Below are 26,273 nucleotides of genomic sequence, written 5' to 3'. Positions count from 1 at the left end.
AGAATCGGACACAATTGAAGTGACTTAGCAAGCACATGCTTGCCCCCACCATGCCCCACCCCTCAGTCAGGGCAGACAAAACAGGCACTCATATGCAATAGAATTTGAGAACTGCCAACAGCCTCTGCAATTTTTAGAGAAAATTATCAGTCTCAAAATTTCCAGAAAGCATAAATTTGTAGAACATCTTTGTTCTTAGCCTAATTAATTAAAGTGGGATTTTGAGAATTCCCAAAGAAATCCAGAGTCTTCTGTCTCTTACCTTGCCTGGATACTGGAGGCTTAAGGAAAGGTCATGACTCTTGGGAAAGAAAAACTTAGAGGGGAAATAACCCTCAACTTCTTATGGAAGTTCATTAGGAATTCTCTGAACTTTAAGAATATTAACCACCCTCTCTAACTTTACCTCGGGGCTAATTCCAAGCTCAGAAAAAAAAGAGGCTTGGCTTCTTTAGTTTGTTTCTCGTCAGAAACAACCCAGAGCCAGGGAGTAACAAAAATAGTAGAGGACTAATCCCTTAAATTCTGTGAACACTGAATCTCCAATATATCATTTGATTCTCATAATAATATCACAGGGCAGGAATTACAACTCATCTTAAAATGGCCAGAGAAAGGTGAACTGACTAGCATTGAGGCCAGTGAGTAGCAAAGTAAGAGCTAAAACCTAGGTCTTCTGACTCCCGAGCTGATGTGCTAGCATCTATTCCACATCATTTAGTTCCCATGTATATGGCTAGTCTTTCAATCTGGAACATCAACTCTCCCAGGAAAGGGTTTATGTATACTTGTCTTGTTGTCCCCTGTACCCCCAAAGCCTAGCACAGGATGCAGCAGAAATAAGAACACGATGGAGTTACCTTGCTCCTAGAAATCAGCTCTTGATTATCTTTTCCTCTTTTCCAAGTGAGTAGATGCCGTAGCAAGCCTCACAGTAAAGAGTTGTTTCTTTGTTGGCATCACTTGGGCAGCAAGCTCAGACAATACTGGACAGTCCTCCTCCGTGTGCACCTTGTTACCAATTGAGGTTTTTCCAAGCTACTCAATTATTGTCACTGGTTTGATCTAGTTCCTTTTTTTCCAGGGGTGGATGTACACAGCTCAAGAGCAGCCATGGCTAGACCAGTTCCACTTGAGGTTACATAAAAGTGGGAGAGCCTTTAGCTCAACTGGTTAATGGGTGAAGTTTGACAGCCCTTGCCTCCCTCCCATCCACACGTGTGAAGACCTGCAGATAGGACTTGCTAAGTAATACAGAGGAGAAGGCAAAGGCACCCCACTCCAGTACTCTTGCCTGGAAAATCCCATGGATGGAGGAACCTGGTGGGCTGCAGTCCATGGGGTGGCCAAGAGTCGGACACAACTGAGCGACTTCGCTTTCACTTTTCACTTTCATGCACTGGAGAAGGAAATGGCAACCCACTCCAGTATTCTTAGCCTGGAGAATCCTTGGGGTCATACAGAGTCGCTGAAGCGACTTAGCAGCAGCAGCAGCAGCAGCAGCAAGCAATACAGACAGGGGCAAAACTCCCACTGTCCTCTTAGACAGAGATTGGAAGGAGCCCTAAAAATCACCAATATTGTGAACTTCCCCAAGAGCAGAAACCATGCCTCTATCATGGCTCCTGACCCGAAGCAGGCACTTAATAAACACCACATGAATGAACCACTCCAAATTCATTTGAAGAATGGATATGACTTGCTCCATGTCACATAATGAATATTTGTGTATAAATTAATGAATCAACTCTGGTCCTTTTTCCAAATACCATTAATATTTTAGAAAAGAACCTTTCTGCCTTTATTTCAAAGAATAATTTAACAGTGGGAATTGTGGCTGGCTTAGGAGAGGTCACAAGTTGACAGCTGTCACCCCCGTGTAGGACTGGCTTCAATTGGAGGTTCTCACTGAAAGAGTTGCTAGTGATCATTTAGTGAGACTGTGGGTTGTCCTGTCTGTTCTCACTGCATCCTTCAGAGATAGGAACCCAGGAGGTTTGGTCATCTATTGCTATCTGTCATGGTGGCAGCCCTGTTTGGTTTGACAACTGTTTCAACATGTTTTGTGAGTGATTTTTCAGTGTTACTCTGTGGGTTAGATTGGTGGTGTGTCTCTATTTTCCTGGTAATAAAAGAAGTAGGGAGGATATTCACCCTTGGGACTTAATTGGCACCATAACTCACTGCCTTGGCTCATTCAATGTCCTAAATTGAGAACAAGAAGAGAAAAAGCAGAAGATAAAATGTCCATACCTAACACGCTGACGCTGATGGTGCCTTGATTTTTGCCGGAAAAGTCGGGGGGGTTGTTAACATCACAGATGTAGATGCCACTGTCTTCTGGCTGCATATGCGAGATGGTGATGGATGCGTTACCTGAAGTGTTGGATCCTACAATGCGATCTTTAAATTTTCCTATGGCTGTAGCTTGTCCACCTTCAGAATAGTAAATCTAGGACAGAAAATGACATAAATGAGAACTGGACAATGTCTGAGGCTAGGATAAACTACTTGGAATTTCTCTCTATCCAATGTTTCCTTCTTTGATGCTAACTAGAGTCCCCCCACCCCTCCCACCCCTGGTAAGACCCCTGTGGCAAAGATTTCTCAGCTCAGCGGGACACTGTAGGTCTCTCAAGGCTGTACACAGTTGTGGCCTCATTTGTGCTCAAAGCAGCTCTATGATATCATCAGAGCACAAAGGTATGCCTGTCTCCAGGCAGCCAGAGCTGACAGGATTCAACTCCTAAGCTTAGGCTAGGAGATCAAGATACACCCCGATGAGTCTATCTGAAAGAAACTCATTGTTTAGGACACAAATGTCTGATGGGGAAACCAAACCATCATTTATTCTACTGTATAAACTTTCTTTGCCTTGAGTTCACCCAGTGGGCTTATCTAGAGTATCTGATTCCTCTAAAAGAATATTCATGCTCCTTTTGAACACGCATATTCTTTTGCATAAGCAAAACTGAATTCATTCTGTTTGTTAGGAGAATAACATTTCAGAGCAGAGAGGCTCCTGAGAAACCATGTGGCCCCATCCTCTCACAGTGGTGGTATGAGGATGAAGCAAAGTCACTTAGTCAAGGGCCTAGGAAGTGCGTGGTCAACAGTAGCTACTATCTAGAAAGATAGTAGCTCACATGGCAGGAAGAAGAAATGGAATTATTAATGCTTTCAGATAAAGGCAGGTACTCAAGTACAGAGACTAATGACCCACCCAAAGTCATAAAGATTTATATATTATTATTATAATTAACTAGATTTAAGAAATATCTTGATCCTAGTCCCATCTGTATTATAAAACATGGATATTAAATCATAATGGTAACCATGGGAGCAGCAGAGTGTGATGTAAAAAGGCCTGGTCCAGGAATAAGAAGACCTGGGTTTTAGCTAGACTGGGCCTCTGATTATGACATGGGAGAGGTAGCTGCTGGTCATGTCTCCATGGCAACCTGCTTTGCAGTAAGAAAAAAAGTCATTTAATCTCTTCAATGTTTAGTTTCCATATCTGAACAAGGAACCAGAGCAGTCTTCTCTAAAGTATGATATGTATTCTAGTATAGGTACATAAGTTGATTTTAGGTGTGGTAAATAATTGGAAACTTAAAAATATAATGTGTATTAGAGACATATCAAACACATCAAATCTGTGAATTCATGGATGTTACTGGTTACAGTGAAACTAAGGCAGATGTTTTTAAGACTTTAAAAAACCAAGTCAGGGAATTCTTTGGCAGTCCAGTGGTTAGAACTCAGTACTTTTAACTGCTGAATGGCCCAGGTTCAATCTCTGGTCAGGGAACTAAGATCTCGCAAACCTCACAGTGTGCCCCCCCACCCAAATGTCAATACAGAAAACATTAAACAATTACTAGTGCTGGTAATACACAAATAATGACAAAAATCATGAAGATGAGACATGAATAGACTAAAGCTTAGGAATCACTGGATTAGGTGATCCCGGAGGTCCCTTCATAATACACAGTCTATGTACACGCTTAGTTAGTTTAATATAAATGTCTATGATTCCAGTGATTGTTTTGCATTATTCAATAAACTGGGATTTCCCTAGTCCACTGGCAATTAATATTTAATAAAATCTACTAGAAGAGACTTATGGTTCATTTAATTCATTCTTCTCACTTTAAAGAAGAGATTGAAGCCTAGAGAGGTTTAAAAAAAGACACACAAAATTAACAGCTAAGTCATGTCTAGAACCCAGTTCTTCAATTTCCTTGTCCAGCATTCTTTACATTAACAGGCTAATGAGACAGGGAAGGCAGTCAGAAAACCAAAAGATATTGTCTACATAAATTCAAATGTATTCTTTCAGTGAAAAAGCAAGTAAGTTTTTAAACTAAAGCAGAAAGGGAGAGTCTGATGGAAAATTCAAAGAAAAGAATATCTTTAAGGAGAAAGCAACTTCTCTCCTGTGGTTCTCTAACATCATCTAGCTTTCTTTCGTGCCCTGAAAGAGCCATTTATAAGTCAATTTGTCCATTCATACCTACTGAAATCATAAACTCTTGCCCCAGAGGGGTCTTGTTTGACTTACAAACTGGTCAGTCAGTGTAACCTAAGGTATTCAAGTGGGGCAGGAGGAAGTTCAACTAGTCAAAGTTCTATTTCCTTTAAGTGAGTTGACATCCAAGATATCCGGCTTTCCATTTCACTAGCCAGCCTGGCCTTATTTACTTTCTAATTAACAATTTGTGGCCCTGCAGACAATTACCTGGAATGCAGCCTGTGGTCTATCAAGGAAGCCCTTTGCAGCTTAGGTATCTGGCCGCTTCCCCTGCTACCAGGAAGACTGGGGGGTTGGTCAGCCTGTTTTATATTGAGGCTTGATGACATCACAATGAGAAACATCAGTCCTGCTTACAGCCTGCAGTAAGTCCCAGAAGATGTAGGGGAAAGGACTTTATTTCTACAGAGAGTAGGGGGCCAAGAGAGTGTGTTTTAGGTCAAGACTAGGACATGAAAAGAAGCCACATGTCAGAGTTTCATGGTTTGGCCATGTATCAATGAGCAAATAAGTCATGAGGCCCTAGATTTGTAACTTCCCTGAAAAAAGGACCTTCACCAACCCTTCGATCCTAGCTCCTCACACTGTAGCCTAATAAATTCTGTGCTCCCACAAATATTACTGAAGATGTCTGGAATGGAAGCAGAGGTAAAGAGGTGTAACAATGGACACATAAAAGGGAAAGGCCCTGGCCTCAGGGTGCTGTGTGAGAAGGAAAGTCCCCAGGGCTAACCCCTCCACCTAGACACACAGGTGGAGGGGCTTTCTGTTAGGAGAAGTCCACACTGGCATATCGTCCTTGTGAAGAAAGAAAATGAAATGCTTTCCTGAAACTACTTATCTAATCACACAGGAAGGAACTGCAACTTGGTTCCATTTTCCACAAAAGAATAATTCTTTTAAAAACCAAAGCTGAACAATGGCCAAAGCCTGGCTCATGATCCTGTGAGGCTTGTACACTTTTCAAGGAAAGTATATTGTCAATTTAGAGATCAAACAAATTGAGGTCCAGGAAAAGCCATGGCTGTTAAACAGGCCACATCCTTTGGGGGTGATGATGGGGGGTGGCAAGTCTGCCCTGAGAACACACATCCATGTATTCCCTTAAGTGGCACTTGTTCATTTTTTGGCCACTTGCCTTTTGTGGCTGTGTTCACAGGAGAATGCCCTACTTTCCCCCCAGGGTCCTCTCTGCCTGCCCCATGGTGATGTTAGAGGCTGATTATGGAGACATAACAGCACAAAGAGATAACTCAGCTCATGGTTGCTAAGGCAGAGGAGCCTTCAGGAACCAGCTGGATACTGGAAATATGGGAACTAGCTGGGAGGGGTTGGTGGGTAGTAGTAAGATCATGGAGGATAGTAGAGACTGTGGTGAACTGCAGAGCCAGAACAAACAAGGCTTTCAAACTGTGCAAATAAACAAAATACAGGGCTGGCCGACCAATGCATCCACTGGCCAAATAGGGCCCAGAGGCTGCCAGTCTGCAACCTCTGATTCATCCTCTTCTACTACAGGAAAGGACACAGAGGCCCCATAAGAAGAAGTGATCATCCCAAGGTCACACACTTGGTAGTCAGACCTAGAATCCAGACCTCCCAAGTCCCTTGAATCCATGAACATGGCACTCACACACCTGCGTTGGACCAGGAAGAAGACTTCCAGGCCACCCTACCCTTTTGGGGCCATTCCATCACCTTCTCCAGCCCAAACCTTCTCCTTCCAATCACTGCTATTCATTGGCATGATGTTTCCCATGCCGAGTGGGTTCACCACATGATGCCTTCAATGGATGCCAGCTGCAATAACAGCCTTTCTCTTCCTCCTGTGCCAAGCTCCTATTCACATAAGGCTGTGCAGCTGGGAGCCAGATTTGTCCAAAAAGAATTTTCCCCTCAGCTTTGTGACACAGATCTCTAACTAGAAGTTGGAATATGAACAAGAAGGGTTGAAAGAATTCAGTCTGCTTTCTGTTTGAGTCTGAGTCTGAGCTAATAAATGCCTTTAGCTTCCAGAGCTGCTTTTGTGGGTTCCTTTTGGAAATGTGCAAGTCCACAGCAAACCATCCATTCTTTCCCTTCCAGCTTCTTCCTTTTCTGCTCTGCTCATAAAGGCACTAACCATAGGAGAAGAGGAATGTAGAGTAATGATGGTCTCAACCCTAGAATTTTCTCTAGACTACTGAAGGAGGCTGGGATTGCACATGGAAGGAATATAACACCAAAAGGAAGGCTTGCCTGTTCCAAACCACTCCCTTCCCAGCCTGCCATGTGCCTGAGACACCCACCAATTGAACTGTTTCTGTAAGTCACGGAAGGTTTCTGCTTAAATGGTTTTTTGTGAGAGAGAACAAAGTAAATGATCACCAGTCCTTAACACCTTAGCATTACATTAATTTATCAGATTTAGTATTAATAGACATCTGAGTAAATGGGACACTGAAAAGAAAAAATTTGATTGGGAGGGGTGCTGGGAAGGGAAGAAGCTGGAATATTTCTCAATGGGAGCCACACTGGCATTTGGGGCAGACAATTCTTTCTTGTGTGGGTCTCTCTAGACACCATCTACTAAGCATCAGTTGTGATTCCCATTTATAACAATTAGACCAACAGTTTGCTCATTTTCAAATGTGCTCCTAAGGAGATTAAGCACCCTCACTTCACCAATAATTGAAAAGCATTGGATATAATACTATCTGTAGAGGCCAAGCTAGAAGAATCCAAGCAGCCATGGAGTACAATGATACTAGGTTCTAGAAAGAAGTTGTTCACATTATATGGGTGTTAGAGAAATGAAGATGGCACAGGGTTTCTTCCACTGTGGCTATCCTAGATGAGTGTGTGTTGTTTGAGAGACTCATGCTAAGTAGGTTCCATGCCTGTCCTTCATGGGCAGGTGAGGTCCCTGTATTAATAATTTTTCCAGTGACTAGCTGAATGAAGAGGCAGCCATTCATAATAAGGGAACCAAAGCTTCCAAGCTAGCCTGCCTGTTCTGGAGTCTAGAGTCTTCAGCTGTCACTCTTGCTGAGGAACTGACTATCTGAATCTGTCCATGTCTTCTGAAAGGAGGGCTTCTCTAAAAGAAAGACCATGCTAATGAATATCCTTTGGCCACCTGATGCGAAAAGTCAACTCATTGGAAAAGACACTGATGCTGGGAAAGACTGAGGGCAGGAGGAGAAGGGGGCGGCAGAGGACAAGATGGTTGGATGGTATCACCGACTCAATGGACATGAGTTTGAGCAAACTCTGGGAGATAGTGAAAGACAGGGAAGCCTGGCATGCTGCAGTCCATGGGGTCGCAAAGAGTTGGACACAACTTAGTGACTGAACAACAACAAACAACAAATGAATATCCTGGCACCTGGTCAGAAGACTTATGGAATACTTCCATAGCCTCTATTCACAAAGGAACCCCATGGAGGGGGTAGTCCCTAGGAGATAATATTCTCTCTTGGGTACTGAGAAGTACTAGGTCTTGGAGTCAACTGCTCCTTTAATACAATGATCTTGGGGGAGCAGAAGATGAGCTTATTGCAAGAGTTGACCATTGCCCTGCTCAAGGCAGCAATAGAGCCTGAAACTTTTAGAGGAAGATGAAAGGAATTCCAGACATAGGCATGAGAAAGCAAACTCAAGACTGTCTCAAGGCTTCCCTGGTGGCTCAGTGGTAAAGAATCTGCCTCCCAACGCAAGAGACATGGGATGGATCCCTGATCTGGGAAGATCCCACATGCTGTGGAGCAACTATGCCTGTGCACCACAGTTATTGAGCCTGTACTCTAGAGCCCAGGAGCTGCGACTATGGAGCCCACGCGCTGCAGCTACTGAAGCCCTCACACCCTAGAGCCCATGCTCCGCAACAAGAGAAGCCACTGCAAGAAGCCTGCATACTGCAACGAAGAGTAGCCCCTGCTCATTGCAACTAGGGAAAAGGCCCATACAGCAATGAAGACTCATCACAGCCAAAAAAAAAGATTGTCTCACCTCTGCCAGGGGCTTGTGCTGATCTCAATTTTTACCAAACTCTGACCCTCCTATCCCACTTTGAAAATCTGGTGCCACTAGCCTAGAGACTCCAAACAATGAGCGGGTCCAGTGGTACAGGTGTTACTGCCTGAGAGGTCCAACTACATCTTCCCCAAGCATCTCTTGCATGCACCAGTTTTAGACACTGACTGACTGCCTTTTTCTCAGTATTAAAGCATGGGCTGTGCTGTGTTTGAGCAGAAGTGGGTGGATCTGAGGACTGAATGCTACAAGGTATACTGCCCATGTAGAAGAATATTACTGTTCTACCGTAGTTTGAAGAGAGGCACAGAGTGATTCAAATACTTGTGTGACCCCATGGACTGTAGCCCATAAGGCTCCTCTGTCCACAGAATTCTCCAGGCAAGAATACTGTAGTGTGTTGCCATTCCCTTCTCCAGGGGATCTTCTCGACCCAGGGATCAAACCCAGGTCTCCTGTATCGCAGGCAGGCTGTTTACCATCTGAGCCACCAGAGAAGCCCGTCTAAGGTAACCAGTACTGAACAAAACTGTTGAACTTTGACTAGAGGGTGGCACTGATAGAGTCTCCTCTTGAACGATGTTTCCTGCTGAACAAATGTTCAGGACCTTTGGTACAAAGAGGAGTCAGCACCTCCAAAAGCTCAGTGATGGCTGAAGTGACACTGGCGCTCCTTCTTCTCCACCTCCACCCTTGGGCTTCCTCCAGCCCTCTCAACTTCCTTCTCTCCCTATCTTCTATCATCACCACCTTTGCTTTCCTTCAAGGCCCAACTCAACTATATCCAAACCACACTGATTTGTCTCTTCTCTGAACTCCTTGTTTTGGATCATACATCCTTTTGAAAATGTGATGAAAGCTACAGATTTTTCCCCCTCAAGGGATATGTATTAGCATGTATGCTTGCACACTCACATGCATCAATGTGCACACATATGCCCCCTCCCCCAACACACACACATAAACCACACACTTTTGAGTATATTCATTTTAGTCTTTAGACTGATTTAAAGAAGGAATTACCCTTAAGGCCAGATGAAAAAAAAAAAAAATCTAGGAATAGGCAACTTGCAAGTAGAATCATCCTCCTCTGACTTTCATCCACCCTCCCCCAGTTACCTCTTACCCAGACCCTAGCCTCCCTTCCAGTCCCTTATCCTCTAGCCTCCAGCTGCCTCTGATTCCCCAGGGTTCATTACTACTTTGCCCTTACTGACCCATGTAGAGAGTCTCATTCTATTAGGACTCAGTCTGGCACAATGAGCTAGCTCACTCAACAAGCAGCATCCAGATATTAAGTTTCACAGAGATCTGCAGATCAACTAGGACACATATTTGAACCAGGGTTTTCTGAAAATAACAGGGAGAGATATGGAGGGGGGAGAAGCCCTTTGAGAACTACTGCTCATTTCACCTAAGAAAGACCCTTCCTGCCTACTCTAGAATACATGATATACTTGATGCTGACCTACACAGAGTGGAGGTCACAGGCCATAACTAAATATGAGGAGAGGACAAAGGCTGTCACTTAGATGACGATCTTCCCTAAACAGCTATCTCCAAACTTCTAGTATTTGAGGCTCTGCTCCTGTTGCCACTGGCTTACCATTCCTTCTTCACACACTGACCCCAACCGTTTATGTCAGAACTACTGAAGGGGAATAGTTCATGGGGAAAAAGTTCTTACAGAAACTGGTTGTGACGCCTCCTTATGGAAGAATGTCCACTGAATGGAGAGTTTGTTCAGTGAGGCCACAGTGGTGGCGTAGGTGCAGATGAGAGTGACATCAGATCCAACAGTCACATTCACAAAACTGTCTGGGATGGTCACTTGCACTCCATTAACTTGACCTGAAAAGATAATCATCAAAAAACAATGGTACACCTTCACATTCTAGTGATATTTTTTCATTACAAAGCACTTTCAATGACATCTTGAGGAGAATGTAGAATGAACCATGTCTGAAAGTCAAGCAAGCAACTGGCATGGGGTAGGAGAATTTCTAACTAATTACAGTGTGAAGATCTTCAACTCCTATGCAGTGGTGAGTTAACAATACTGAACTGAGAATTTCTTCTGTGTGAGTATGGCCTGACATGGAAGTTCTTAAAGTGTTGTCCAGAGACCCAAAAAGTCCATGAATATTGAGAACAACCAATGCTGTTGGCCCAGGGCTGATGAAGTTCCTTGGATGTGGCACATTCAGTTTTAAAACCAGGTAAGTCTTGAGCAAGCAATGCTGGTTTTGCTAGGACTTTTTAGTGCTTAAACCAGGAAAGTCCCAAGAAAACTAAATGAGTTGGTTATCCTAGCCCCAAGACCATTTTAGGGAGGCTACAAGATCCACAGTGGTAAAGAATCCACTTGCCAATGCAGGAGATGCAGGTTTGACCCCTGGGTTGGGAAGGTCCCCTGGAGGAGGAAATGACAACCCACTCCAGTGTTCTTTCCTGGAAAATTCCATGGACAGAACAGTCTGGCAGTCCACGGGGTCGCAAAGTCAGACACAACTGAGGAACTTAACGTAGGCACAAGATCAAAATTATGTTCATAATATTTTTGTATGTCTTTGTCTGGTTTTTGTATCCAGTTAATACTAGTCTCAAAAACAAGTTTGAGATGTTCCCTCCTCTTCTTCTATTTTTTGGAAAAAAATTGTATAAAATTGTTAATTATTTTTTAAACATTTGGTAGAATTGTACAGTGAAAGTATCTAGGCCTGGAGATTTCTTTTCCAGGAGGTTTTTAAATTATGAATTCAATTTCCTTAATGATTATAGAGATAGTCAGACAATACATCTTATATTGAGTGAGTTTTAGTACTTTGTTGTTTTTGAGGAATTGATCCATTTCTTCTAAGTCATCAAATAAGTGAATAAAGTTCCTTATAGTATTCCCTTATTGTATTTTTAATGACTGCAGGATATATAGTGATACCCCATATTTCATTTCTGATATTGACAATTTGTGTCTTATCTCTTTTTATTTTTACCAATCTTGTTAGAAGTTTATCAACTTTTTAAAAAAAAACAGACTTTATTTCATTTAATTTTCTCTATAGTTTTCCTATAACTATAGGGGGTTATAGGTGCGAGGCGAGGAGTAGCTCCTCTCAGCCATGCTTCTGCGTGGTCCATCGCAGCCAAGAGTGCCAGGCTGCGATGACACAGGAGTGGCCTAGAGGAGCTACGGGTCAGGGGCAAGATCAGGAGTGGCAGCTGAGAGGAGCTGCCCCGCATCCAAGGAGCAATGGCTGCATGGGTGCAGGAGGGCCAACAGAAGCTACTCCAGGTTCAAGGTCAGGAGGGGCGGCCGTGAGGAAATAACCCTTGTCAAGGTAAGGAGCAGCGGCTGTGCTTTGCTGGAGCAGCCGTGAAGAGATACCCCACATCCAAGGTAAGAGAAACCCAATTAAGACAGTAGGTGTTGCGAGAGAGCATCAGAGAGCAGACACACTGAAACCATAATCACAGAAAACTAGCCAATCTGATGACATGGACCACAGCCTTGTCTAACTCAATGAAGCTAAGCCATGCCATGTGGGGCCACCCAAGATGTGTGGGTCATGGTGGAGAGGTCTGACAGAATGTGGTCCACTGGAGAAGGGAATGGCAAACCACTTCAGTATTTTTGCCTTGAGAACCCCATGAACAGTATGTAAAGGCAAAATGATAGGATCCTGGAAGAGGAATTCCCCAGGTCGGTAGGTGCCCAATATGCTACTGGAGATCAGTGGAGAAATAACTCCAGAAACAATGAAGGGATGGAGCCAAAGCAAAAACAATACCCAGTTGTGGATGTGACTGGTGATAGATGCAAGGTCCGATGCTGTAAAGAGAAATATTGCATAGGAACCTGGAATGTCAGGTCCATGAATCAAGGCAAATTGGAAACCGTCAAACAGGAGATGGCAAGAGTGAACGTTGACATTCTAGGAATCAGCGAACTAAAATGGACTGCAATGGGTGAATTTAAGTCAGATGACCATTATATCTACTACTGTGGGCAGGAATCCCTTAGAAGAAATGGAGTAGCCATCATGATCAACAAAAGAGTCTGAAATGCAGTACTTAGATGCAATGTCAAAAATGACAGAATGATTTCTGTTCGTTTCCAAGGCAAACCATTCAATATCACAGTAATCCAAGTCTATGCCCCGACCAGTAACGCTGAAGAAGCTGAACGGTTCTATGAAGACCTACAAGACCTTTTAGAACTAATACCCCAAAAAGATGTCCTTTTCATTATAGGGGACTGGAATGCAAAAGTAGGAAGTCAAGAAACACCTGGAGTAACAGGCAAATTTGGCCTTGGAGTATGAAATGAAGCAGGGCAAAGGCTAATAGAGTTTTGCCAAGAGAATGCACTGGTCATAGCAAACACCTTCTTCCAACAACACAAGAGAAGACTCTACACATGGACATCACCAGATGGTCAACACCGAAATCAGATTGATTATATTCTTTGCAGCCAAAGATGGAGAAGCTCTATACAGTCCTCTGTCCATAGGATTCTCCAGGCAAGAATACTGGAGTGTGTTGCCATGCTATCCTCCAGGGGATCTTCTCTACCCAGGGATCAAACCTACATCTCTTATGTCTCCTGTACTGGCAGGTGGGTTCTCTACCACGAGCACCACCTGGGAAGCCCACCTGCACAAAGAGATGTACTTTGAGAATAGCATTGAAACAAAACATGTATATTACCATATGTAAAATAGATGACCAATTCAAATTTTATGCATGAAGCAGGGTACCCAAAGCTGGTGCTCTGGGACAATCTGGAGGGATGGGGTGGGCAGGGAGGAGGAAGGGGGGTTCAGGATGGTGGGAACACATGTACATCCATGGCTGATTCATGTAGATGTATGGCAAAAACCACCACAATATTGTAAAGTAATTAGCCTCCAATTAAAATTAATTAATTAATTTTAAAAAACACTATGAAAACTTACCAAGACAGACCACATTGTGGGCCATAAAGCAGACCTTAACAATTTTAAAAGAACAGAAATCAAACACTATCTGCTCTCAGATCACAATGAAAATAAAGCAGAAATCAATAACAGAATAGATTACTTGAAAGTCCCAAAATACTAGGAGATTAAACAGCATGCTTCTAAATAACATATGGGTCAAAGAAGAAATCTCAGGAGAAATTTTTAAATATTTTTTAACTAGATGAAAATGAAAATACAACTTATCAAAATTTATGATATGCCACCAAAACAGTGCTTAGAGGAAGATTTACAACACTGAATGTGAAAGCTCTAAAATCAATCATCTGAGCTTGTTCCTTAGGAAACTAGAAAAGGAAGAGTAATAAACAATAAGGTCTTACTGTATAGCACAGGGAGCTATATTCAGTATCCAGTGATAAACCATAATGGAAAAGAATATGAAAAAGCATATATATGTATAACTGAATAACTTTGCTGTACAACAGAAAGGAATACATTGTAAATCAACTATATTTCCATAAAATTAAAAAAAATTTAGGAATATATTAAATTCAAAGTAAGCAGAAGAAAAGAAATAATGAAAATTAAAGTAGAAATCAATGAAACTGAAAACAGGAAATAAATGGACAAAACCAATGAAACCAAAACTGGTTATCTGAAAAGATAAAGAAAATTGATAAGGCTCTAGTTAGGCTAACTAAGAAAAAAATACAAAGTATATAATTACTAATAAAAGAGGGGCCATCACGGCAGAAACCATGGACATTAAAAGGATTAATAAAAGAATACCAGGAACAAACCTATGCCCACAAATTTGACAACCTAGATGAGATGGCTCAATTTCTTGAAAGACACAATCTGCCAAAACTCACACAAAAAGTAGACAATTGGAACAGGCCTATGTCTATTCTGTATCTATGAAAGAAATTGAATCAATAATTAAAAACTTTCCAAAATAGAAAGCACCAGGTTCAGATGGGTTCACTGGTGAATTCTACCAAATTATTTAAGGAAGAAACTGTATCAACTGTCTACAATCTCCTTTAGAAAACAGAACAAAGGGAATGCTTCCTAACTCATCCTAAGATCCAACATCGCCCTAATACTAAAACCAGAAAAAGATATTACAAGAAAACTATAGACCAATATGTCTTATGAATACAGATGCAAAAATCCTCAACAAAATATTAGCAAATCAAATTCAACAATGAGTAAAAACAATTTCTACACCAAGACCAAGTACGATTTATACCAAGCATGCAAACCTGGTTCAACACTTGAAAATCAATTCATTACCACAGAAATAGGCTAAAGAAAAAAAAAATCACATGATCATATCAATATATGCAGAGAAAGCATTTGACAAAGTCTAACATATATTCATGATAAAGACTCTCAATAAACTAAGAATAGAGGACTTACTCAATTTGATGTAGAACACTACAAAATTCCTACAGTTAATATCATACATAATGGTGAAAAACAAGAAGCTTTCCTACTAAAGATCAGGAACAAGGCAAGGATATCCCTTCTCATCACTCCTTACGAGTCTTATACTAGAAGTCCTAGCTGATGAAATAAGACACAAAAAGGAAATAAAAGGTATATGGATTGTGAGAAATGACAGATGACATGCTGCTTATGCAGAAAATCCAAAAGAATCAGCAAAAAAACTCCTGAAACTAGTAAGTGATTATAAGAAAGTTTCAAGATACAAGGTTAATGTACAAAACTTTATTGCTTTCCTGTATACTAGCAATGAACAAGTAGAATTTGAAATTAAAAACACAATGGGATAAATTAGGAGCTTGGAATGAACATACACACACTACTGTACATAAGAGAGATAACCAAAAAGGGCATTCTCTATAGCACAGGGAACTCTATTCAATATTTTTGGATAATCTATACGAGAAAATAATCTGAAAAAGAATGAATATATGTGTATTTGTAACTGAATCACTTTGCCATACACCTGAAACTAACACAACATTGTAAATCAACTATGCTCCAATAAAATTAAAAGAACACACAACCATTTATATAAAATACACAAAATTTAAATAAAATACTTAAGTCTAACAAAATATGTACAAGATATATATGAAGAAAACTAAAAAACTCTGATGTAAGAAATGAAAGAAAATTAATAAATGGAGAGACATTTCAGGTCTAAGGATAGGAAGACAATATTGTCAAGATGTCACTTCTTCCCAACTTGATCTATGCTGCTGCCAAGTCGCTTCAGTCGTGTCCGACTCTATGCGACCCCAGAGATGGCAGCCCACCAGGCTCCCCCGTCCCTGGGATTCTCCAGGCAAGAACACTGGAGTGGGTTGCCATTTCCTTCTCCAATGCATGAAAGTGAAAAATGAAAGTGAATTCGCTCAGTCATGTCCGACTCCTAGCGACCCCATGGACTGCAGCCTACCAGGCTCCTCCACCCATGGGATTTTCCAGGCAAGAGTACTGGAGTGGCATGCCATTGCCTTCTCCAACTTGATCTATAGACTCAGTGTAATCCCAATCAAAATCCCAACAAGTTATCATGTGGATATCAACTAAGTTACTCCAAAGTTTATATGGAGAGACAAAAGACCCAGAATAATCAACACAAAATACTAAAGGAGAAGAACAAAGTTGGAGGACTGATATTATCAACTTTAAGACTTCCTATAAAGCTACAGTAATCAAGACCATGTAGTACTGATGAAGGAATAGACAAATAGATCAATGGACCAGAATAGAGAGGCTAGAAACAGACTCACATAAATGTAGTCAACTGATCTTTAACAAAGGAGCAAAGGCAACACAATGGAGGAAAGAAAAATCTCAACAAATGGTGCTGGAACAGTGGATGTCCATGGGCAAAATAATAATAATCTATACATAGATCTTACACATTTCACAAAATTATCTCAAAATGGATCACAGATCTAAATGTAAAAAGCAAAACTAAAAAACTCCTCACTATAGACAGCACTGGAGAAAATCTAGATGACCTTGGGTTTGATGATGACTTTAGATACAATACCAAAGGCATGATCCATGAAAGAAAAAGTTGACAAGCTGAACTTCATTAAAACTGAAACTAATCTGTGAAAGACACTGTCAAGAGAACTCTTAAAACTCAGTAATAAGCAGACAACTGGATTTTAAAAATGGACTAAGTACCATCAAGAGACATCTCACCAAAGGTAATATATAGATGGCAAATGAGCATATGAAAAGATGATCCCCATTGTATGTCATCAGGGAAATGCTAATTAAAACAACACTACAGGCGGTACTTCCCTGGCGGTCCAGTGGTTAAGACTCCAGGCGTCTAATGCATGGGGTGCAGGTTGGAGCCTTGGTCAGGGAACTAAGATCCCACATGCCACATGGCACAGCCAAAAAAAAATTTTTTTTAATTAAAAAAATTCACAACACACAATGCTGATGAGGCTGTGGAGCAACAGAAACTCTCATTTGTTGCTGGTGGAAAGGCAAAATGGTACATCCACTTTGAGACAGTTTGGTGGTTTCTTACAAAACTAAACATACTCTGACCACACTATCCACCAATTGTGTTCCTTGATATTTAACCAAAGAAGCTGAAAACATATGTCCACACACAAAAATACACACAGGGATGTTTACAGAAGATTTATTTATAACTGCTACAACCTGGAAGCAGCCAAGACGTCCTTCAGTAGGGGAATGGATTAAAAAACTGTGGTATATCCAGACAATGCAATGTTACTCAGCGCTGAAAATCAATGAGTTATCAAGCTGTGAAAAGACACGGAGAAATCTTAAATGCATATTCCTAAGTTAAAGAAGTCAATCTGAAAAGGCTACACACTGTGTGATTCCAACTTAAGTGACATTCTGGAAAAGGCAAAATTATGGAGACAGTAAACAGATCAATGGTTGAAAGGTGCTGGTATAGAGGAAGGCATCAATAGGTAGAGCAAAAGGGATTTTTAGGACAGTGAAAATACTCTGTACAATAATATAATGGTAGACATATGTGATTATACATTTGTCAAAACCTATAGACATTTTGTCTATTATGTTAGGAAACTCCTATTTTAAATCTTTCATTTTAGCAGATAGTCCATTTTATTTATGTTCTGTGCATAGGTCTCAGCCTACTTTGTGGGCTGTATTTCTAATGCTAGTTTAATTTTCGGTCTTTGTGGTATTGTTTTGGTCTGTTTGGTTATCTGGAGTCAGCAGGGCTTCTGTACATCGCTGACCCTGTTGCCTGAGTGGGTGGAAACATTTCCCCAGGTCAGGCTGCTGGGTGTCTCTTGGCTGGGGATAGGTATGGCAAGATACTCCTACTGGAACCCCCAGCTATTCTGGTGTCTCTGTTTGGGGGAGGAGAGACAAGAGCCTTCTAGAACCAGGTACTTGCTGTGACTTCATCCCTCTTTTCTGTTCCACCCTCCCACCTCAGTATCGCTAGGTGAAAGTAGTGAATCTCAGGCCCAGTGAGGAAGGAGATTGCTTCTTTTGTCTACTATTGTTGGCGGGACTCCTGATGATTCCCCCCTGCCAGTGTGTTTAGCTCATCTGATGTCAAAGGGACTCCCATTCATTCTGGGTTCCCGTCCTCCTTTGGGTAAAGAGACATAAGACACCCTGCCTCTCTGTTGTTTCCAGGGTCCCAAGCAAGTTTTCTTTCTTTCTTCTTTTTAAATAATTTTCATTCATTCATTTTTGGCTGTGCTGGGTCTTCGTTGCTGTGCAGGTTTTTCTCTAGCTTGTGAGAGAGGGGGCTACTCTGTGGCTGCAGTGCGCAGGCTTCTTCACTGCGGTGGCTTCTCTTGTGGGGCAAGGGCTCTAGAGCACAGGCTCAACAGTTGTGGCACACGGGCTTAGTTGCTCAGCGGCATGCAGGATCTTCCCAGATCAGGGGTCAAACCCACGTCTCCTGCATTGGCAGGCAGATTCTTCATCACCAAGCCACCAGGGAAAGCCCTGCTTTCTTCTTAATATCTTTCTGAGTTCTCCTTTGGTCGTCTCTTGCATTATTTCCAGGGAGGGTTTATACTTGTGCTTAGCAGGGAGAAGCAAGGAGAAACATATCTGTGTCATTTTGTCCAAACCAGAAATCTCCTTCAAGATTTAAGACTGTAAAAAGGGCCTGAGACCACGATGTTTGAGAACTGTTGACCTTACAAAATAATCTGCTGCCCATATGATTTGGAGGAACACCGAAGAGCCTCCTACTCCAAAATTCAGCCTACCAGTGTACTTGAAATCCTTAGTACTATCCCAGCATTTTCCCAAGGGATGTTACAGGCGATGTTACTTTGGATAACACTATAGAGGCATAGTATCTTCCCTGGTGGATCAAACGGTAAAGTGTCTGCCTACAACGCAGGGGACCTGGGTTTGATTCCTGGGTTGGGAAGATTTTCTGGAGAAGGACATGGCAACCCACTCCAGTACTCTTGCCTGGAAAATCCCATGGACAGATGAGCATGGTAGGCTACAGTCCATGGGGTGGCCAAGAGTTGGACATGACTGAGTGACTTCACTTTCACTTTATAGAGGCATTAGCTCATTTGAATAACTGGTTATTATCCATTGCAAAGTCAGAGCATAGAATATAGAAGCTCTCCAGGGTGGAACATGACTGTCAGGCAGTTGTTAAAAAATGGTCAAGTTTAAAAGATGCTCTCTATGCTGCAGGGGGGCTAGAATGAGAACACTAGCTACCCTCAGGGTTGGGACAGGATGAAGATATAAAGATGACAGGAAGATCAGAGGAAATAGTACAGAAGGACAAATTCCTGGCCCCCTTCCCAAAGATGACTTTAGTTTTTTTTTTTTTTTTCTTAGTGACAGTGGTCAGGCAAAAGGAACTCAGGGATTTAACAAACATTTTGAAAATTTTAAAGAAAAGCAAACTATTGTACTGATTACCCCTAGTTTCCTGGACTCAATAGCCGTGTTCTCTGTCACAGCCAGGTCATCTGATCCAGTTGCTTCTCTCCCAGAGTTGGCTGTTTACATCAATGTCTTGATGAATTGAGAGAAGTATTTTAGGGTAAGCACTCACGCAGCATCTTATGACTCCACGCAGTTTTCCTTCTCCCAATGTTCTCCTTCCTATGCATTCCTGGTTCCTATAACATCTCCTCCCAAAACAAAGTTGCAGTGCAGAAAGCAGCTACTCTTTTTGATGGAAAATTCACTGGAGATCGCTAAGTGACTCTCCTGCCCTCAAAAGCCCATTTCTTTTCTCCTGGAAGTTAGGCACATCCATCCCTGCTGCTGCTGCTGCTAAGTCACTACAGTCGTGTCCAACTCTGTGCAACCCCATAGACGGCAGCCCACCAGGCTCCCCTGTCCCTGGGATTCTCTAGGCAAGAACACTGGAGTGGGTTGCCATTTCCTTCTCCAATACATGAAAGTGAAAAGTGAAAGTGAAGTTGCTCTGTTGTATCCGACTCTTCGCAACCCCATGGACTACAGCCTACTAGGCTCCTCCATCCATGGGATTTTCTAGGCCAAAGTACTGGAGTGGGGTGCCATTGCCTTCTCCGTCCCTGGTTATGTGCAAATAGTGACTTCCAAATGTATTTAAAGCACCCAAAATTAAAGGGATAGAATGAGGATTTGGTGACCATTAAAGTTACCATAAACTTTCCTCTAAAAAAGGGATTTTGAAGATATTATTTGGCGGTCATTTTTGTCCTCTAGTTTACATCCCAAAATCTTCTATGGAATTGAAATAAAGTGAAGTGAAAGTCACTCAGTCATGTCCGACTCTTTGCAACCCCATGTACTATACAGTCCATAGAATTCCCCAGGCCAGAATACTGGAGTGGGAAGCCTTTCCCTTCTCCAGGGGATCTTCCCAAACCAGGGGTCAAACCCAGGTCTCCCACATTGCAGGTCGATTCCTTACCAGCTGAGCCACAAGGGAAGCCCATTATGGGACTGGGTAATGGTAATAACTTTTGATAGGTAAAGTAAAACACACACACACACACACACACACACACACACACAACAAAACAGAAAAGCCTCTAAGAGCTGCTCTCAACAAAAGTGCCTAAAGGCAGAGTAAACACAATTCTCACACAAAGCAAGCCACGGAAAAAGTCGTGATGCCTATCAACTAATATCTGCTGAGCACCTATTTTATGCCATGAACAGTGCTAACACTGGGGAAATAATAATGAACAAGACAGACACAATCTCTGCGTGCCATGTCAATGCACCATGAACCATTTATATAGCACAGACCAGAATGGAGGCAAATGAAAATCAAGGAGTTGGTAACAATCTGATTTAAATATTTTCAACGTATTTTTAATAGAAGCCATATAAATATGGTGCTAGTGGTAAAGAACTAGCCTGCCAATGCAGGAGACGTAAGAGTCATGGGTTCTATCCCTGGGTCTGGAAGATCCCCTGGAGGAGGGCACAGCAATGCACTCCAGTACTCTTGCCTGGAGAAGCCTGGCAGACAGAGAAGCCTGGGCGTCCATAGGGGTGCACAGAGTCAGACACAACTGACGCAATTTAGCACATATAAATATGTACATGACATGTATAAAAGCTCAACAATATCACCTCAGAATAAGTACAGTAACCTCCAAATCTATTGTGAGACAAAATATTTTTAAGGATACAACATGTTGTTCTATAAATAGGTAACAATTGGCAAGGCAATATTCCCAGACCATTTTTATTGCCCTGATTCCCAATACTCAGCACCATAATCAATCCTTAAATTATGAAGAAAAGACAGTTTTCAGAACTGTCCATCTCTAATATAATGACAATGCACTTCAGAGCTAAGAGTTATATATTTCCAGATGAAGTTTTTAAAAATGTCACATCATTCATTAGTGAACATTACTTAAGCCTCTGAGATCACTGCCTAGTCTAGCACTGTCCAATAGAACTTTCCATGATAAAAGTAGCCATTCAAAGTGAAAAAGTAAAAATGTCAGTTGTTGTGTTCAACTCTTTGTGACCCCAGCAGTTAGGACTTCACGCTTTCACTGCTGAGGGCATGAAAGTGTTAGTCCACCAGTCTCCTTTGTCCATGGGATTTCCCAGGCAAGAATACTGGAGTGGGTTACCATTTCCTTCTTCAGGGGATCTTTCCAACCCAGGGATCGGACCCAAGTCTCCTGAATTGCAAGCGAATTCTTTACTGTCTGAGCCACCCCCTGGGGAAGCCCATTACCCACATGCAGTTATGGAGCACCTGAAATGTTGCTAGTGCAACTGAAGAACTGAATTTCTTAGTTTATTTAATTTGAATTAAGTTATATGTGAATAGCCACATGTGGATAGTGAAAAGTAAAATTTAGTCTTAAACTGAAAGTGATTGTGTGTGTGTCAGGGGAAAAAAAATGTTCCCTTTCTTTGGATTCATTTAGTCTAAATTGAGAAATTATTTAAAAATTGAAGAAGGAAAAAAAAAACACCTATACATTGACAAGACTCTGACTATACAGCAAAATAAAGACTAGCACCTGATTTAAACAAAATTGAGGACTGCAATTTCACTCACTGACCTGGCTGAATTAAAAAAACACCCCCGCACCCAAAGAACACATACATGGTTGAAATATGTATGACTGCTTTTAAAAATCAGTGCATACTATTAAAGTAAAATAATCCAAGGTGTATACACTTGAGTTAATCAACACTCTAAACAGATTTTAAATGCCTCATGTTTTGGTAATGATTGTTCATTCATCTATTTAATGCCTACAATGTGACAGGCTCTTTGCTTAGGGGGATTATTATTCTAACATACCAAAAAGACATATTTGACCTGTTGCAATTTAAGTGATTTAATTTCAAGCTGCTGCTGCTAAGTCGCTTCAGTTGTGTCTGACTCTGTGCAACCCCATAGACGGCAGCCCACCAGGCTCCGCCGTCCCTGGGATTCTCCAGGCAAGAACACTGGAGTGGGTTGCCATTTCCTTCTCCAATGCATGAAAGTGATAAGTGAAAGTGAAGTCGCTCAGTCCTGTCAGACTCTTAGTGACCCCATGGACTGCAGCCCACCAGGCTCCTCGGTCCATGGGATTTTCCAGGAAAGAGTACCTGAGTGAGGTGCCATTGCCTTCTCCTATGTTCAAGCAACTTCATGTAAAATTGCTTCGTTTTTGAGTTAGGCAATAATCAAGTGATCACTAACTTTATGGATCTGACTAAAGTTCAAATATATTACTGCATTAAAATGCATAGCACATACCTTGTGAAAATGGAAACATTAACATATCTTTCAAACAGGTGACTATACTACAAGCATCTAAAATGATATGCTTGAACTTTTTGAAGATTTTTTTCAATAAAATTATTTTCCTGAAGTGGAATATACCTGACTTCCTTACAAGTCAATAGAAAGGCTTTCACTAAAATAAAATGTGTCTTGCTTAGTTGTCCAAAGAATTCATTTTATATATGCATGTGAAAATCATTTCTGAATGTTTGGGGTTTGAGAAGGTAACTCACTCTTTTATTTTTCTACCTTTACTCAGATACAATTTACATATAACATTGTATAAGTTTAAGCTGTACAAAGTGTTGATTTGACATATATTGCAAAATGATTACCACCAAAGCATTAACTAACACTTTCATCACATCACATAATTACCATTTCTTTTTTGTGGTGACAATATTTAAGATCTACTCTCTAAATAACTTTCAGGTATACAGTATTGTCAATTATAGTCATCATGCTGTACATTAGATCCCTAGTTCTTACTTATCTTCTAACTGAAAGTTTGTACCGTTTGATCAACATCACCCCCATTATCCCACAACCACCATCCCTGGTAACCACCACTATACTCTCTGTTTCCATGAATTCAGGTTGCTGTTTTTTCAGATTCCACGTATGAGTGAGATCATACAGTGTTTGTCTCTCTCTGACTTATCTCACTTAGCATAATGTCCTTAAGGTCCATCCATGTCACAAATGGCAGGATTTCAGAAGGTAATTACTTTTAAGTAAACATTTCCTATGTGCCCACTATGTGCCAAGCACCATGCTTGACACCGAAAATGTGACATTCTTCCTGACCAGGAAACAAGTCCAGATAACACATCAAATTGCACGTTGATGGAAACGCTACCAGCTGCCTCACAGCCATTTCTGGATCAACTGATGGACACTACTAATACCAGGCATAGCTTACTGAATTCTTTCTTTCTCTGACTTCCATACATATGTAAGCACTGCAAACAATATATTGTACCATATTTCCATTCTATCTGCTAGACTGACACTACCACATTTTGTTGGGCCAGCTAGATTATATATGTACACTATGCATTAGCAAAATCAGTTAGACAGTAACTTAAAAACAAAGGCTCTGAAGTATTTATTGGTAACTCTGGGCTTTGTTCAGCAAGTCACAAGTAAGATCCTGAGATCATCTAAGTAAGTTTTTAAACAATAAAAAAATTGTATACAAGATATAAACTCAATTTGCAAGAGGAAAAAAAATAAGAAATTCACCAGAATCTCTGATAAGATTTCTGGTGACTTTTATTTTCTTATTTATATGTTTCCATATTTCCAACTGTCTACAAAGACCATACATTACATTTATAATCAGTAAAAACTGTATCTACATTAGTTATAGTAGAAGCCACTTTTGTAACTGTTCCAAAATGGTATCTAGTATAGGCCAGAGTTAGGCCTCAGAGAGGGAGGTAGGTGTTGACTACAGGTGTGATTTTAGAGGCTGCTGTAGAAGGCCCATGGCGACCCAATTAGCTAATGACTGGAATCTCTTTAAAAGGGACAAAGACTTTCACTGTCTAAAGTTAAGGTGTAAAATGAATATTCTTGGGGGAAAGGGAAAATAGGAACATATGTTCCCACCAGGATGGAAATTGAGAAAGGCAGCTTTTTCCAGCTCTAAGTCCTGGCTAGATCACTGGATAAATGTAGTATTGCCTTCTGGTAACTCCACAGAACATGTCTGCTTAAACATTTAGCAATGAACATTTAGAGAATTATTACTAAATATCATATAGTTTTGAAAAGTAACATTTCTGATGATAAACATAGTGTAATACAGTGTTCTTTGTAGAAACCATTGAAAGTATGAAAAGGCTGGGGAATAAGATTAAAATCATCTATAATCCCATCAGCCAGAGATAATCATCATGAACAGTTTGGTACATAACCTTCTAAGAATTTATTCTAGGCATGTGGGTATATCCTGCTTTTCACTTAGTATTTTATCTTGAACATTTTCTTATGTTGTTAAATATGCTTAGTAAACCTCATTCTAATAACTGCCTAATATTACTTAGGGCTTCCCTTGTGGCTCAGCTGGTAAAGAATCCGCCTGCAATGTGGGAGACCTGGGTTCGATCCCTGGGTTGGGAAGATCCCCTGGAGAAGGGAAAGGCTACCCACTCCAGTATTATGGACTGTATAGTCCATGGGGTTGCAAAGACATTTCTTGGATAAACAATTTTATTGAATCTACCATGGACCTAATTTATCATAAGAAGAGATTCAAAATATATCTGGTATCTGAAAAAACTAGCCAAGGGATTTTTCTGAATTAGTGATCTCTCCTGGGTCTACCAATATTAGGATTTGACTCTAAAAATGATTTTGTTTTGCCCAAACCCCTAAAAACACCAAGATTGTGCACAACGATAAATTACTCACATATTTTCCTAAATACCATCTTATGCTTTGAAAAGTACAATTCTTAGGAAATGTTAGATAGTTAAGCATGACAGGCGCTCCCAGCCAGGTTTAGCAAATTGATCAAAATGAATTTGAAGGAAACAGTCAAGTAAAACAGAGGGAAAAAAGTATCCTTGGCACAAACTTCAGCTTCTGAGTAAATTCATCTGTTCAACCTTCAAGCTAAAAAAAGAAAGATACTGCAATTTGGGGGGTGGGGGGAATTCTAATTCAGAAGCTACATAAAACAATTTTATTTACAGCCTGGGTTCCCAAAATATTAGCATAGCACATATTTGCTAAGCAAGTTTTCTGAAAATTGTTTTACTTAGCACACTAATATAGTTCCTTTTAAGCATAGGAGGGGAATATTCTATGTACAAAAATAATTGCAATCTCAGTTTAAAAGGAAACTCCATTCCCAAAGATCTTTAGTGGGCTGGGGATCCACCCCCCGCTTACCTGCAAGGCAGTTGAGAATCAGAAACACCTTCCAAAATGTTAACCCCATTGTGCTGAGGTTCGCTGAGCGCAGTCAAGGTCCAGTAGCTTGCCTGAGCTAGGCTGAGTCTCAAACTGACTTCTTCAGTCACACCGAGGTTTGCCAGGCTTATCTGCCGGCATCACCAAGCAAACAAGCTTCTTGGGGCTTACTTATTGGTTACAGACCTTTCTCAGAGCAGACGTGTGTTTCTTTGAAATGTTTTTCATGGGGCGTGTTTCCTTGATATATTTGCTACTGTGTTAATGATAAACCCACATATTTAAATTCTTAAAGTTCTTTGTACACAGATTCCTATTTTATTGTTTAAAATTAATCTTATTAAGAAGTTATACTTGAGGGGAAAAGATATAATTGGAAGAAAACCTATATAAATAAAAGTTGACAAGGTTAATTAATTTCAAATATTTCCATAAATGCCTTATGGCATTGATTCACTAACCTTTTACAAATTAAGTTAGCAAATTAATGTTCTAAGATTTTCTCAGGAGACAGGGTTCACAGGAAGGGCATGGGGGAGTTGAAGCAAGAAAGCATCCAATTTCTATGCGAACAAACTTTGGACACATC

The 26,273-nt window shown here is 41.0% G+C and overlaps 1 protein-coding gene across 1 annotated transcript in view; it reads right to left on the bottom strand.

Annotated features, from left to right (window-relative positions):
• VSIG1 (V-set and immunoglobulin domain containing 1) overlaps positions 1-25,841 on the bottom strand; it is a 33,275-nt gene extending 7,434 nt beyond the window's left edge. The window contains exons 1-3 of the mRNA XM_019955450.2: positions 25,664-25,841; positions 10,236-10,399; positions 2,254-2,452 (exon numbers count right to left, since the gene is read on the bottom strand). Coding sequence (XP_019811009.2) covers positions 2,254-2,452; positions 10,236-10,399; positions 25,664-25,712 — 412 coding nt within the window. The 5' untranslated portion in view covers positions 25,713-25,841. The remainder of the gene's footprint in view (positions 1-2,253; positions 2,453-10,235; positions 10,400-25,663) is intronic.
• Positions 25,842-26,273: the final 432 nt, after the last annotated feature.

Source organism: Bos indicus, chromosome X, assembly GCF_029378745.1.
Source record: "Bos indicus isolate NIAB-ARS_2022 breed Sahiwal x Tharparkar chromosome X, NIAB-ARS_B.indTharparkar_mat_pri_1.0, whole genome shotgun sequence".
In the NCBI taxonomy this organism is placed as follows: domain Eukaryota; kingdom Metazoa; phylum Chordata; class Mammalia; order Artiodactyla; family Bovidae; genus Bos; species Bos indicus.
Note: the sequence above shows the minus strand (reverse complement) of the source record. Positions and strands in the feature narration are given on the sequence as shown.